Source organism: Thalassophryne amazonica, chromosome 5 (assembly GCF_902500255.1).
Source record: "Thalassophryne amazonica chromosome 5, fThaAma1.1, whole genome shotgun sequence".
Lineage (NCBI taxonomy): Eukaryota > Metazoa > Chordata > Actinopteri > Batrachoidiformes > Batrachoididae > Thalassophryne > Thalassophryne amazonica.
The window spans coordinates 24869823-24885811 of NC_047107.1; the positions used below are offsets into that span (position 1 = coordinate 24869823).

At 42.6% G+C, this 15989-nt stretch overlaps 1 protein-coding gene across 2 annotated transcripts in view; it reads right to left on the minus strand.

The window, feature by feature from the left end:
- Nucleotides 1-367: 367 nt before the first annotated feature.
- igsf9b (immunoglobulin superfamily, member 9b) overlaps nt 368-15989 on the minus strand; it is a 147901-nt gene continuing 132279 nt past the window's right edge. For both annotated transcript variants that reach the window (XM_034169805.1, XM_034169806.1), the window contains 9 exons: nt 14424-14535; nt 13185-13360; nt 12841-13079; nt 11755-11839; nt 11470-11640; nt 11218-11254; nt 4754-8113; nt 1003-1181; nt 368-848 (listed from right to left, as the gene is read on the minus strand). In XM_034169805.1, the coding sequence (XP_034025696.1) occupies nt 649-848; nt 1003-1181; nt 4754-8113; nt 11218-11254; nt 11470-11640; nt 11755-11839; nt 12841-13079; nt 13185-13360; nt 14424-14535 (4559 nt within the window). In that variant the 3' untranslated portion in view covers nt 368-648. The remainder of the gene's footprint in view (nt 849-1002; nt 1182-4753; nt 8114-11217; nt 11255-11469; nt 11641-11754; nt 11840-12840; nt 13080-13184; nt 13361-14423; nt 14536-15989) is intronic.

Below are 15989 nucleotides of genomic sequence, written 5' to 3' on the forward strand. Positions count from 1 at the left end.
CATTCCATATTGAGGAGAAAGGTTATTTTCAGTGTGGAAGACCTGGACTTTAAATGCACTGTGCAGGCTCATCGTGTAACGCGCTGCTGCTTTTATTCAGCACGACCTTCTCAGGTTAGCAAAAAGAAAAAAAAAGAAGCTTAGTCACAGGGTGACTGTTTGTCTGATTGTCAGGGTGGACCAAAAACCTCAGAACATAAGTGCACGAACCTCTGTAAAAACAAGAATAAAAAAAAAAATCCCTTCTCAGTGTCCCGATCACAAACACAGTGGAACAAGAAGAAAATGAACATCCAGTGAAACAGCTGAGGACGGCACATAAACACCACGCAGTAAGATGTCAATCACACCGAATATATTGATTGTGTGGAAACACTCCGGTCAGGTATCGTGTCGAGGACCACGGTGCCATCTGTGCCGTTCCGTATGTATCTTGGATATACCTGCAGGAATAAGACAGGGAATAAGCTTTAGAACAATAAATATGCATGCAGTGTGCAGACAGAGCAGCATCACGTTTGTAGGATTTAGCATGCACAGTGCATGACAGAAGAGCAGGCGAGAAAAGGAGACCGCTAGGCGAGCAGTAGGAGGCAGAAAATGGAAGGAGGTTAAAGGTCAGGCAGAGTAACGGACCACATGAATCTGCTAGAGCAGAGCTGAATTGGCATCAGAGTCTGAATCGGGGCCAGGGGCGAGGCGGGGCTCACGAGAACAGACGGATTCCTGAGCCCGCCTGTACTCTCGGTACTCCTGGCGGAGAGTGTTGAACCGCGCCTCACTTAGGGAGCGGCTGTATCGGCAGCAAGCTGGGTTGGAAGCTGGTGGGCTGACTGAGGGAGATGGGCCTGGGAAGGGCATGAGGGAGAGGAAACGCACGGATGCAAAAGGTTATGAGACAAGCTCACAATCATCACAGCACAAGATGAGCACATGCGGCACCATGGAGCATCACGCCCACAAAGGACACATGCAACATCAAAACAGTCCAAAAGTCATCACCTTTTCTTGGCTGGTCCTGGAGGCCACCAGTGCAGCGAGTCTGACCACAGACCATCTCCCCCCCAGCTTTCCGAAAACCAACATGTGGCTGATCAAACACGGTGACCTCCAGGACCTCAGAGTCCGCGCAGGCATCAGCGGAGTCCCACTCATAGCTCTCATCTACTGACGTTGTCCTTCTAATGAGACATACACACAACAAACAGTCACGTTAACAAGAAGAAGAAGCAGCAGCGGCCAGTAGGACCCCGACATCAAGCACCAGACCTCCCTCACTTCGTCCGCTTGTCTCAGGGAACAAAAACTACACAGTTAATCAGAACCAATCTGATAACACTCACTGTCCCGGACGTCTGCCAGCGCAGAGTCCAGTCTGATCACCTCACCTCCATAAAGAAGTTCATGTTCATGGTTCAAGTCTGCAGTAACCGCTAAACATATACAGAAAAAAATTAATTTCATTCAGTTGTGTGGTCTGATGACTACAAACTACGATTTACACTTCAGGAGAGATCCAGTTTCATATCCTGTATTTGTCTTTAGAAGGATTTGTAGCAGTGACAGTTAAAGAGGAATGCCATCTTTGACTTCGTATCATCAAAAATACTGAAATTTATAAAAGTAGAAAAATCAGAGGACACGAACCTAATATCCTGGAACTACAAAAATGTATCCAGATTATCATTTTGGATGAGATGTTTAATTAGTTTTAATAACTTTTCAAACTGTATGACTGCACTTTGTGCCTGTTTTGTAATCCAAAATGATTGTTAATTTAATAAACATTATGCTACGACAGAAGTTGTAGAACAAGATGTGGACGATCAGCGGACTTCTATAGTTTTGGGCTGCTTTCTTGTGTAAATTACATTTTTTTCCAGTGTGACCCACACAGTGCACAGCTTAGTTATCCAGTAACATTGAGTTCAAAAATGTTTGACAGCTGAATATATTTGATAAAATGGCAGCTATTTGCTCCAGTGTTGTAAACTACTTACAGGCCTTGAGGCCCATCAGGCCGGTGCTAACATCCTGTTTTTGTGGCATTAAGTGGGCAAGAGTCCACGACTCCCCCTGGACAGGATGCCAGTCCATGGCAGGTTACTTCCCAGCCAAAGCTGGTACCCATTTTTACAGCTGTGTGGACTGAGACAATGCAGATTAAGTGCCTTGTCCAAGAACAGGAAGCATGAGTGGGACTCAAGTCCAGGTCAACATATTGGCAGGCCAGCTCCTTATCCACTGTGCTCCCTGCTCTGCCCAGTGTTGTAAACTGTCTGAAATAAAACTTGTGAAGGAGGCGCGTGTCAGTGTGGAGCTGGTGTGGCAGGAACATTTGAACAACTTTCCTTTTACCCACGACTAAAACAAAACACTGATGTTTAAATGCGATTTTCAGCCTCAGCAGCACTTTAGAAGAGCTGTGTCTGAGAAATAAGGCAGTAAGTGCCAGAAGGAGCTCAGTTTGTACTGCTGTACTGTGGTCACCTTCTGTTGTTTCTCTCTAACTGTCCTTGAAGTTCTCATCTGATGCAAAGGTTGAAGAGCAGGGGATAAAACTCACTACTGGCCTGAAATGACAAGAATTTAACTGCAAAAAGAATTCCTGAGTGCAGTGTTTCCTAAAATGTTGTTGGCTATGGTCCCCCCGTGGGCTATGAAGGTACTGCAGGTGGGCTGTGAGACGACATGGCCACAGGTACAAGAATTGCATCCTCAGTGGCAGCGATTGAAGGTACGAGAGTCGCATCCTCGGCGGCAGCAGCTAAAGGTACGAGAGTCGTATCCTCGGCGGCAGCAGCTAAAGGTTCGAGAGATGTATCCTCAGCGGCTAAAGTACAAGAGACATATCCTCGGTGGCAGCTGCTAAAATTATGACAGTCATATCCTCAGCAGCAATGACTAATGATACGAGAGTAGTATCCTCGGTGGTATTGGCTAAAGGTATGAGACATTTCTGTCCAGTGGTGCTCAGATACTCTGAGGAGTTCCAACAGAACCCAGTAGTGATGAGCAATGTACTGTAATACTACTATAAGAGAATAATGACTAAAAAACAAACAAAAAAACAAACATATTCAATATTTTTGCTTAACTTGTGCCACCACTTTGAATTTTGTTAGAAGTCTTGAGTGACATGGTGGAAGTCCCATGAGATATGGTGTGTTCTAACCACAGAAAGATAAACATGGATACGATAATCACTGCATAAGCACTGCTGAGTTAATAGTACTGCAATACAATATTGATACATTGGTCATACTACTGGTTTTTGTCACAGCCGCTCGGAGTGCACCACTGTGCAGAAGTGTCTCGTAGCTAAAGCCAAGATCACTTGGATACAACTCGTACCTGTAGCCATGTCGTAAAATAAATAAATAAAAACTTATATTTTGCTCAACTAAGTCATAGAAGAAAATACTTCATAGTTTTTAAAGGTTTGGGTATTATATCTTTGGACATTTAAAAAAAATATTTTGATTAAACAAAATTGCTTTGTTTGCACTTATTTCTGACCATATATTAAAATGTATACATAAAATATAGGGGTACCAACAATGAAAGTGGGTATTTCAACAAGACAATGACCTGAAACACATCAGCAACTGAGCAGCATCTTAGTTCCAGACCAACAAATTAAAGTTATGGAGTGGCCAGCCCAATCCCAGGATCTTAATACAATAGAAAATTTGTGGAGTGACATCAGAAATGCTGTTTCTGAGGAAAACCCAAGAAATGCAGAAGAATTGTGGAATGTCATCCAATTGTCCTGGGCTGGAATAGCTGTTCACAGAAGTTGGTCAACTCCGTGCAACACAGATGTGAAGCAGTACTCAGAAACAGTGGTTATACAACTAAATATTCAGTGATTCATAGGTAAGCTATATTAAAGCATTTTTCAGTTTAAACAGTAAATGTTTGTTTGTAGTGAAAAATGCAGACACTGCTATTTTTTTAACAACATAATATTCCCTTTTCTTCATTTTCTGTAAAGTAATATATTTTTCTTCATGTTTTTATTTGGAACAGGATGTGCAGTGTTCCCAGTGCATTTGCATGTATGGAAATAAAAGCCATTATAAGGACTTTGCACTTTACTCACTTTTTTAAACAAACTGCTATCATTTTGAACACAACTGTATATAAACATTATTCTTTAGCACTTTTGGTTATGTAACTAGTGAAAGAAGACAAACTACTTATGTATTATTTTACATATAGAAGCGAGGCGATAATCGGTGACGCTTTGAAATGACGGAGGTGCACTGAACACAGCAGCAGCTCGTCATGGCTGTGGCGCTCTGATCGCTTCCTCCATCTATTATGATGAAATAATGCTGAATTTATGTGGAAATGATTGTTGTACAAAAGCTTCACATATCTGTCACTGAGACAGATGATGACTGGAGTGCAGTTTTAAGCAGAAACGAGGTGATAATCTGTGAAATACTGCCGATGCTCCTAAATGAAGCATGATCAGTGAAGGCAGGGCGGACCAATTTTCAGGGGGAACCGTTCAGTCTGCGACACCAGCACTGCGATCAACAGAAACACATAAATATTAAATCACAGTGAGACTTCTGGAACAATTTGATGCCCAGACAGTCTTAAAGGAAGCTGTTATAAACCACCATAAAATGCCAAAATGAGGTCCAAGACTGTGTGATCAGCAATATTTTTGGCAACGTAAATGAATCCACCTGTGAAGAAAACACTTTGTTGTTATTGTTTGGGTGCAGCCATATTTCACCTTTTTCCTCTCTTGTGAGGTAGCTCCATCTCAATTTGGTGCCGCTCAGTCTCCTCTGTGGTTTCAGGGGAGCTAAGAAGTGTGGGAGTGATGGAGAGGGACTGTCGGAAAATACCCGCACTACCCCTACCACTGCTCTGACTAGCATAACTGGTCCTTCCTCCCTCTCTCACCTCCCGATTCTCAAATTCCACTCCCCTCCCCGGCACCCTGTCTGCTAATCTGTGAGCCTCTATCTCCCTTTGTGGGGAGGAGGCATAGTAAGGAGAGGGCCAGCTGATTCCTCTGGGCAGGTAGGATCGCGGAATGCCCCTCCTGGGGTCCGCAAGTCTCATACTTTCTCCAGTGGACCCTGGCCAGTGTTGATACTGGGATACTGGAATGGATGAAGGCAAGGGGACATATTTGTGCTGAGCAGATCTCAAGGTATCTTGATAAGACGAAGGCCACCTGGAGGTTGCTGGAAAAATAGTGGCCCGCCGTCGTGGATCGCAGGGTTCCAACCTAATGGGGACTGAGGTTTGTCTGGATGGGTACATGGAAGGGATGAGGTAGGAAGGGCTAGCTACAGGTCTCTGTGCATGGTGGGATCCCTCCAAGCTCCTTATACTAGGCTGTCTGAACGAGGCATACTCCCTCCAGGAGGGGCCTGGTCTGGTAAGAAAGGATGGAGTGTGACCCAAACTATAGGACTTCACTCTGACATCTGGTTTGGGGAACTCATCCCAGTAACATTTTTCAGAAATGTATGTCCTTGGGCTCTCAAAGTGTTCCCATCTCTGTGCGCCTAAACTAATGGATTTCTTTAGGAAAGGACTGTGCTGTCTCACTCCTGAAAGGGTTTTACATGGTCCCACACTCAAGGACTTCTTCAGATATGGCACTGGAACTTGACATATCCGTGATGCAATATTGTTAATTTTGCTGCCCTGAGAAAATTGTTGAGATTGGTCTGTTGACTCGTGAGTGTCAACAAACGAGTGTTTTGACACGATATCTGCCATACCTTTAGCTGCACTAAACAAAGCCTGAGCTGACCTGGATGCGAGTCTGGACTCAGGTCTGTATGTGTTTTTAGCTCCAACCAGAATTTGTGATTTCTCCTCATAAATCTCCTTCCGAGTTTCCCCTGGATTGACTGATTTTAATTTTGCCTCATCAAGAAATTTTACTCTGTGTGAAGAATGTTTTGCTTCCACTTGGTGGGAGTGTCTGCAATTTTGCTGTTCACAAGCATCAAAGTTGGCCTCCACGGCACCTGCAGGATTGTTTTGTTTTGTGTAAATGTCCTGCTTTTCCTGACAATGAACATCCCAGCTTTTGGGAACTACATCTGGTTTAGCTACTGTCTCATTTGTTTGGAGTTCTGAAATTTTTCCAACAGCGTCTGCCACTTCGGCTTCCTCGACAGGTTCATCCACGCTCATTTCAATAAAACCTGGAAGGCTCAGGTATTCAAGAATTGCACTTGTCTGTTGTGGTGACATCCTGAGAGATGCAGCTGTAGGCTTGGCCTTGAAGGACCCTGATATTCTCTGAACAGAAAATTGGGACTGGTCACTCGCAGGCTCTTCTACAAGAGGTAATGCAGAGATAGGGCTCGGACTGTCAGAAAGGAGATATTTATCACTCCTCCGAGACCGTGCTCTCACACCCTCTGTCTCCAAATCAGGGAAAAACCTCAAACTTTGGCGGTCCTCTTCACCGCGAGTCTCTCTTTTGGTGGCCTTTTCTCTGATGTTATTATGATCATAGGGTAAGGCAGAAAAACCCGAGGGGCTAGGACCCTGTTTGGCTGTACAAACTGGTTGATTATACAATGCAGCATTTTTGACACATTGAGATGGACTTTTATGCCTTCCATTGTCTTCTGGAAGAGGTCTGGATGCTGATTCCCAAGAATGGGTGCCATGACCATGTGAAGTACTGGGTTGTGAAGGGATGCCTCTGTCCTGCCTCTTTTCCTTCTGTCCATCCTTAGTTAGGGACTTGCTGTACCCAGCTCTCTGAGGACTCATTGACCTAGCTCTCTCTGGTGTTCCCAGCTGTAGAATAGGTGGGCTTTCTGAGCTGGCATCAGTTGACAGCATGGGAAGAGAGGTGTTCTGAGTAACTGGAGAGTGCAATGAATCCACACCAACAAGGAGAGAGTTCTCTGTAGTTTCCTGCACATCGCCTGTGGAGGGATGCTGTGGCCTCAGCAAAGACTTTGTGGGGCTTCGTGTTGGAATAAGGCAGGTGACAGATGAAACAGGACTAATGTCCCACTGTAAGTGAGACACAGGGCGCTGATCCATAGGACTGCTAGTGTTTCCAAAGTAGCAAGCTCTCCTATAATCAGCCACCTGATTTGTCTGACCAGAGGACCTGTTCTTTTGTCTGATTTGAACATCTTGTGGTTTCCATACTAGCTCTTCTTCTGACCTGAGGCCAGCCCTATGAGGGCTTTGTGTTTTTTCATGCCGACACTCATCTCTTTCTCGACCTCTTTGAAAGGCTCTGTAGCTTCTCAGCGCCTTCTCCATTTCTTCCCTCTCCTTTGACAGTTTGACACATTTTTTAATGTTACCTCTCTCAAACTCACTGTCCATTTGTGAGACTACGATGCTGGTATTAGTCAGTGCACTTTCACTGTCCATAGGTTGATAGCTAGAGTGGTGTGGCCTGTCCCGATCCAGAAGCTTGGATCTCCTACCCAAACTGGGCAAAAGCTCTTCAGTGTGGCCCAGCATGCGATATCGCCTTAGAGAATCACTAGGTTTCTTCTCACTATTGTCTGAATAGAAGCTGGCTCTTTCCAGTAAGTTCTCTGAACTCTGTTCGTCATCAGAATAAAAGCAACCATGACGGGAGAAGTTTCTTGCCATGGCCCGTACTCTTCCAGGGGAGGAGGGAGGCTTGCTTAACTCCTGGACATCCATAGTGAGAGGAGAACCCTTCTTCTCACCTTGTTCGGAGCTCACGATGCTCGACTTTGGAGAGTCCCTCAGTGATGCCCGGTTAATTCCTGTCACACAGTTACTTTGCAGAATGTCCCTCTTTGAGTTCTTATTATTAGAAGGACTAGCACTCTCTGGTAGTGGCTGAACGATGAAACGTCCATCAGGACCTCTAGAGATAGACTCCAAAACAGTGGGCGAGGGGGCCTGGGACCCAAGGTGACTCTCAAAGACTGTGTAATGAGGTGGTGGAGATGAGTTAGACAGGAGTTGTTTCTTCTGATCCTGGTATTCCCCACGGCTGTCTTTATCAAAGGAGGACTGATCAGACTGTGAGGAGGATGAGTTGGGGAAGAATGGAAGGGATGGACATAGTTTCAGCTTCAGAACGCTGTCTGGGCTGTGAGGAGGTAAGCCAGATCTGAGAAATCAGTAGAAAGAAAAAAAAAATCAGGTTAAAGTAGGTCTGCAATATTAAGTGTTAAGTTGTAAAATACTCGTACAAGCCTGAGTCTTTGAATTTTACCTCACAGCCTTGGAACCATTGCACTGTGTGAGTCATGACTTCAACCATATTGCATATTACATTAATGACTGAACATAAACCAGAGATTGTGTGGGCAAATCTTCAGTGACATCACCTGCAGGTTTTCCGAAAAGACCCAGAAGAGCCATTTGGAAGGTCAAAAATTGCTGCTGTGCATGTTGCCATGTTGGCGGCAGTGTTTACCTACATTCTGGCCAAGCCTGAACATGCCTATCTCAGAGTTACTGATCTAACAGCGAACAAGTTAACCTCAGTTCAGGTCTTTTATTAACATATATTTTTGGGGACTCTGCTGTGGTTTTATGATGAAATAAAAATTATGACCAGCTTATTTCCTCAGCAATAGTAGATTAAGTGGACTTAACATCAAGAAGCAACTGATGGATCCTAAAAATTCTAACGCCACTAACATACAAAATTAAATAACGCCAAAACTTCGCTAGATGGAAATACTGGAGCACAGATATCTTAGATGATCTGCTTGGACAATTAACCACACAACAAGCTATATTATTACATATATTTGTAATAAATGGTCAGAAGGGACAGACAGTCCCCCACAACAGCGAGCAGCCGTGGCTAGCAATGTATGCGACTGGAGCTCTGAACTCTCGGCTAAGCGGCAGACACTACTTGTCAAGTTGTCACTCAAAGTGAGCACGCCCCTAATTCTGCAAAAATTTAGGGATTAAAACATCTTAAACTAATGAGTTATTAAAAAAGTTCACCCCATACAGTTATCATGGAGGGGGAAACTAGCTATAGAGGCCAAAACATTATTATATTATTATTTTTTTTTTGCTTTTTCTTTGCACCAAGCAGTAAAATGTTTATTTCTCCTCTGAAATTGGACATTTTAACACCGCCTTCTATGGGAATCTCCTCACTTTTGGAGCCAGCCTCAAGTGGCCATTTAAGGAACTACAACTTTTCCCATCATCTGGACAGCTTCATTTTCAATGGCCACAGGTTGGGGCTTGAGATAAACTTTATTTTTCAATTAAAACTGTAATACGTGATTTTTCCCAATTTAAAAAACGTGCTTGTGATTTTTACCACTTGGTAAGTACTGTACGTAAGCAGGTAAAGGTTTATTGTTATTCTTCTATTGGGCAACAGGATGGTCTCAGCTTTGTTTCCAAGCTGGACGTATCTGTGTGGAGTCTGCATGTTCTCCACGTGTTTGCTTGTGTTACTTTTGTGTTCTCGAGCTTCCTCCCACTTCCAAAGAAATGCAGTTTAGGTGAACTGGTGACTCTAAACTGAACTGTCAGTGTGAATGTGACCTGTGATAGAATGGCGCCTGTCCCAAGTGTAGCCCACCTCTTGTCCAATGACCACTAAGACAAGGCTCCAGCCCCCCGACCCTTAAGTGGAATAAGTGTGTTTAGAAAATAGATATTCTACAGAGTACAGAACAGTACATACAGAACAGATCTCAAAGTGAGGTTACTGGCAAGTGGGGGGGGCTCACTTGAAAGAATTACAGAAAGAAAAACTCCAGTGTTTTTAGGAATCCTGTTAATACTGTCTTACTTAAAGCTAGGGTAGGTAGCTCTGTTCAGAAACACTTTTTGTTATATTGGGTGAAATGGTCCGTCTATCCTAATAGTAGTCAATACATTATGTATTCAGAAAAAGGAACGAAAAAAATCAGACGTCTGTAGCAGCTGTAGGATCAATAAAACTCAGATCAGTATAAGCCCCGCAGTGTGCTCTCAAAAAAAAAAAAAAAACAATCAGATGCCTTCATGTCTAGTTCTTCCTGCTCGTGTCACCAGGGTCAACACCCCCCTCTCTCCCTCCCTCCGCCGCGTGTGCACACTCATCTCGTTTCACTTCGGTACAATGGCAGAGGGAATACAGCCAAAACTACCACTTCCACCGGATTGTGCCATGTCGGATTAATCATTTTCTCTCCAAATTGGCCTTGAAAATGACTGTAATCACTTCCTGAATCACAGAGGACCGCTCCAGCTTTAGCCGTTCTCACGCGCGCACCTAGAAGCTGCAGAAAGCATTTTGAGCCGTCTAAAATGGCAATTATTTGTCATATTTACATTGTCATGCTTTGGTAAAACGGTTGTGTGTTCTTTCCTTCTTGTATGCAGCTGTTAAAGTGTGCTACGTGGTGCGATCTAATCGCCAACACGATGTGCAGCTCGTCAAGTGGAGCAAAGAAGAAGTGAACAGAGCGAGTGGTGACGTCAGCAGATCGCATCAGAGCGCAGAACTGCTGAAGCTGGATCAGTCCTGTGTGATTCAGGAAGTGATTACAGTCATTTTCAGCAGCCAAGTTGCAGAGAAAATGATTAATCTGACACAAAATAATTATTTCATACACACAGTGTCCAGCGCAGAGCATGTGGCAGCTGGTAGAACAAAGAACGGCGTTCAGCTGGGAACACAGCGGGTGGGATCATCACGACGACGTGCGTGCTATTGCGTGTGTTAAAGGCATGCTCGTGTCAGGGGGCCTTAAGTCGACTCTCCTCTGCCCCACTGAGTCCCACAGTCAGATGCGCGTTCAACTTTGTGGGGGTGTGGCTTTGGACAGAGCACTGACAGGGTGGGGGTGGAACCTAGAGGAGGTGCTACTTTCAAATCTTTCTAGTTCTCTTGCTAGCTCTCCAGGACTACAACGCTAGCTTTAACAAAAGCAACTTTGTTCTTGCAAATTATCTTGAAACCTTCCGAGTCCTGTCAGTTTTATCTTTTTGCTACATTGTGCAACCTTGTTCAAAAGGGGCAAAAAGAAAACAGTCTGATGCCCAGGTTTAACAAATTCTAAACATGTAAGGAACTGTCTAATGGGCCACATCTCATCCCAAAGCTGATACTTTAAGGAAAAAAGTGTTTTTATAACGGTGTACACAGTAAAAAGAGGACATTAAATGTGCTCATACAAATCTAAACTAGGCAAACATCATTTACTGCTCTGGTAGTAAATGAACAGTGGCACTGGTAAAAACACTTACACTGGAGATGTGCTCTTTAGGAGGGCAGACGGGAGATCTATGAAAAAGTGAGGCAAAGTTCTTAAGGTCAAACAATCACACAAACCTTCACAGTCTGAAAGATCACAAAAGCACACTAACTAAAGAAAAGTTGAAATATTTATGAGGCCTCTGCCAGCAAAACTGGCCTTCCATAAAATGTTCTGTATGCAGTTTTGACTCCTCAGATGTATTTTTTGTAACAGTTTAAAAAAACCAAAACAATGATTTTACCTTGTCGTTTCTTTCTGCGCCGATGCCGTCTTCTGCGACTCATAATGCAAGCCATCACCAAAGACAGGACAATGGCCACACACAGAAAGACCACTCCGCCTAACACGCCAGCCAACAAAGACTCAGGGAAGACCTCCAAGAGACCAGGATGCACAGGGTAGACCTCCATTCCTGTAATCACATCCTGGAGTAAATAATGATGGCCCACAAATCATATCTCTGAAGAAAATCAATGCTAATACTGTTTCTGTGATGATCACAGCCCCTCTTTTATAAACCACTTACCGATTGTGGATATGTTGACAGAGTGGCTTGGTTCACTGAGTATTTTGTTACTGCGAGACATCAGCCTCAAATCATAATTAGAATCCTGAGACAAAGAAGGCAGGACAAACAGTAAAAACTACAAGCGGCCAAAAGCCACCTGACTAACTCATTTTCAGTTGATCTGAACCATAACTCAGAACTAAACTCCACATACATGAGTTTATTTTTAATCGAGGTTCATGCATTACTTCATGAGAAACTGACGAAAATCTCCTCTGTCTCAATGTTGACCATGGTGGGAAACAAGGATGACTGGGTCTAGATCCAAACCTAATTTTAAAATGCTCTTTCCTGGCTCATGCACCATTCCTACAACAACTTTCATAAAAATCAATTCACAACTTTTTGAAAACAAACAAACAAACAAAAAAACCTGGTGACAATCAAACCAACAGAGACAGATGGACAGACAATTGGGGGTGAAACATAAACCCCTGAAGAGGTAAAAATGTTTATATTAAATGTTTGTAATTAAATGAAGTCACAAGAGGACTGATGCATATCGTTCACGCGCTGCACATTGAGATATGTTTATATTATGACTTATGAATACTTACTGGCATCAGTACATGCAATTAGCTTCACACGACACACCCCCCCCCCCCCCCACACACACACATTTTATATATATATACACATATACATATATATATATATATATATATATCTTCAGGTGTCTTGGCTTTTCATGCCTTTTTGCGCCTTTCTTTTTTCAGCTGGTCAATACATTTTTCCTGTCATTTGACATTATTACACATAACGGAATTTATGGACATCTATAGTTTGATTGCTTTGCATATGAGGATTACTTGAGTTGTTACCAACATCTGGTGAAAATTTCAAGTCAATTGCACCTTTAAAAATATATTTACTATGGTGAATGGAAAATGGTGACGTGTTCAATACTTATTTTACCTGCTCTTACACACACACACACACACCTATGAGCACTTCATAAAAGCATGGCCACACTGAATGGTTTCTGTAAGATGGACTAAAGAGACAACAAAAATTCTTGCACTTAATAAATGAAGATATTGTTACCCGTAGCAGTCCTTGTACTAGAGCTTCGCTCTGGTTGGCACTGATGCTGTTACTGATGATAAACCACTGTCCCTGGTCCCTGCGGGCCTGGAGCACATAACCGCTGAGGGGTGAGGACGAAGCTGCAGGAGGTGACCACTGCAGGAGAACACCTTGATCAGTCCTGTTAGTGGAGAGGAGTACAGGAGGATCCAGGGTGGGGACAGCGGTGCTCACTGCAGGCGCTTCTGTTGGTACAGCTGATAAGAACATCCAAGAACAAGAACATGATCATATGACTGCATATTTACAGCAAACTAAATCAAAACCATTACAACAGCAGAAGGAACATCAGAGAGACTAACCTTGGGTATGTACAGAAACAATTTCACTGAAGGGTCCTGAGCCAAGTTTATTCTGAGGTAGCACGCTGAACTGGTAACTGGTGCCAGCGAGTAGCCCTGTCACCAGCAGGTAGGTTTTAGATGTGGGCACAGGCAAAGAGGCCCACTCATGTTTCCCTCTGGATGCCTGCTTCACCCTAGAAGAAAAGAAACAATCATCATCTGTTTAACCATTCATTTAAAACTTGTACAAACAAAGAGATGTGTGTTCATGCTACACTGCACAAGTTGAGATTTAAGATGCAGAATGTGTGCAACTACACAGAAACGGATCCTTACATATAGACATCCGGTACGGTGAGAATTAAAAATGCATGTGTATAAGTTACAAAGTAAAGGTGGACATTCTAAAGAGGTATAAATATACTTTTTATCAATATCAAGCAATGAGTTTTACTGTTTATATCTTCAGGCCAACATTGTCAAAACAAACACAAAAGTAAATTCAGTGGGACCCAAAGTCATTCCACGAGGCACCAGCACATACGCCCAAACCTGACCTGTACAGTTTTCTACTTTTTTTTTTTTTTTTTTACTAATTGCCCAATTTCATAGCCTTAAGAGTGTGCATATCATGAATGCTTGGTCTTGTTGGATTTGTGAGAATCTACTGAATCTACTGGTACCTTGTTTCCCATGTAACAATAAGAAATATACTCAAAACCTGGATTAATCTTTTTAGTCACATAGCACTACTATTATTCTGAACACTACTGTACTTAATGCTCGGAAAGTCCTTGCAAGTGATGGTGATCGCAATAAACACCACCATATTTAAGTGACATCAACAACGGATGTTGGCTTGTTTGTTACCTTCTGTGACAAGTGATTGACTAAGAGCAAAATGAGCTCAGCCAATCACAAGTCACAACATATACAGAATTCTCCAAACAGTTTATGAGGAAGCAAACAGTAAGGTTGTAGTGCTGTAAACCAGATCCGACACTCTCGCTCACATGACACCGGGTCGGTTTCTCTGAAGTGTCAAGGCTGGTTTTTTGGTACAAGACCCCTGGTGGGGAAGAGAGAGCCCCCATTTGCCACAAAAGAAGTCATTTATCCATTACAGTTACTCACAAACTGTCAAAATCAAGGTTAAAAAAGCTACTTAGTTCTCCTTTAAGAGGGTACTGTGTGTCAAGGGACAGAATACCAAATGGACAACAGAATGGGTCTGGACGGCATTGTGTGTATACTGACCATACAGTAAACTTCTGAGTGTATCCACCATCAAATCCAGGCACCCAGGAAACATTAGCGTGGTTCACCTCCGTGCTGACAGATACAGAGGACACGCCATGAGGACTGGTACCTGAGACATAAGAAAGACTTCCATAAGTCTCAACAGGTGAAATACCTGAAGGCTACATGTGTGGATTGTAAGGTCCTGTTCAGGATTATTAGTACCCTTGGATTTGAAATACAGAAATTAATATATGTTCAGAAATAAATGCAAATGAAGCAATTTTATAGAATCACAATTCGGAGTGTAACGATACACAAAAATCACGGTTCGGTACGTACCTCAGTTTTGAGGTCATGGTTCGGTTCATTTTCGATACAGTATTGAAAAAAAAAGCAAAACCTAAATTTACTTGTTTAAACCAACAATTTATTGTAACATTATACAAACAGGAAAATAAAATAATTGCAAAGTGCTGTCTGGTAATAAGTTAAATAAAATGTTCTCAAATAAACAACAAATGTATGAAATATAAAAATTCCTAGTAAATAGCTTTTAACAAAACCTTTCCACAAGAGCAGCACAACGGTTCAAGCATGAAGCCCTATTGAACCTTCATATTATTTGCCAGAAAAATTAACTTAAAAGAGAATTAATGTTAAAGAATCCCTTTACTTTTGTACAATTAATTTTATTTTCTACCTCTTTCTATTAACTGTTCATTTAATGTTTGTTAATATATCTTTTTAAATAAACAAAAACATTGTGGGAGAGGCAAAAAAGTGAGTAAAGCCACCTTAAAAATATTTAGAACTACAAATAAACTTTCTTGGTTTGTTTATTTATTTTGCCATTAAAATTGGCCATCACTTAAGTCTCACGGCCAGGTCTTCTCAAAGTCTGGGGACTATTTAATCACAGCGCAGCAAACGAGGTCAGTACACTGAGCAAGTCTGAGTGAGTAGGATTGTCGATATCCCTCCGCTTTAAAGGCTGCTGCAGGCAGCGGAGGAGGGGAGACCCACTGCCGCTCGGTGACAACAGAGACTTTCAATCGGCAAATATCAGAACTGTCTCCAGTAATGCCAGGAAAAGTAGCCAGATTTGTCGCTATTCGCTTTTGAGAAAATAAGTCATCAAGAGGGTTTGGAAAGTCGCCAGATTTAGTGAGAAAGTCGCCAAGTTAGCAACACTGAATGTAAACACGCAACCTCACCCGTGCACAGCCCTGTACCGGACCAAACGTCCCGTACCAAAATGGTTCAATACAAACACATGTATCGTTACACCCTTAATCACAATGTTTCATAAAATGTCCAAACCCATTGAGCAAAAACATCAAAATGCTGTCATATAGTGAAAATAAAAATATGATATAAAATGGGACAAAATGTCAGGGGATGGAAACATTTGTAAGTCATTGAATAACTCTTGGAGTCATTTAGGACTATAAACAGTATGGTACTGTGTGGTAAATCTGGCTGAAGAAAGCAGTTCCCAAAAACCGTGCAAAAAGAAAAGCAGTGAGAGAAGCCACTAAGACACCCGTGATAACTTTGAAGGAGTTATAGGCTTTTACGGCT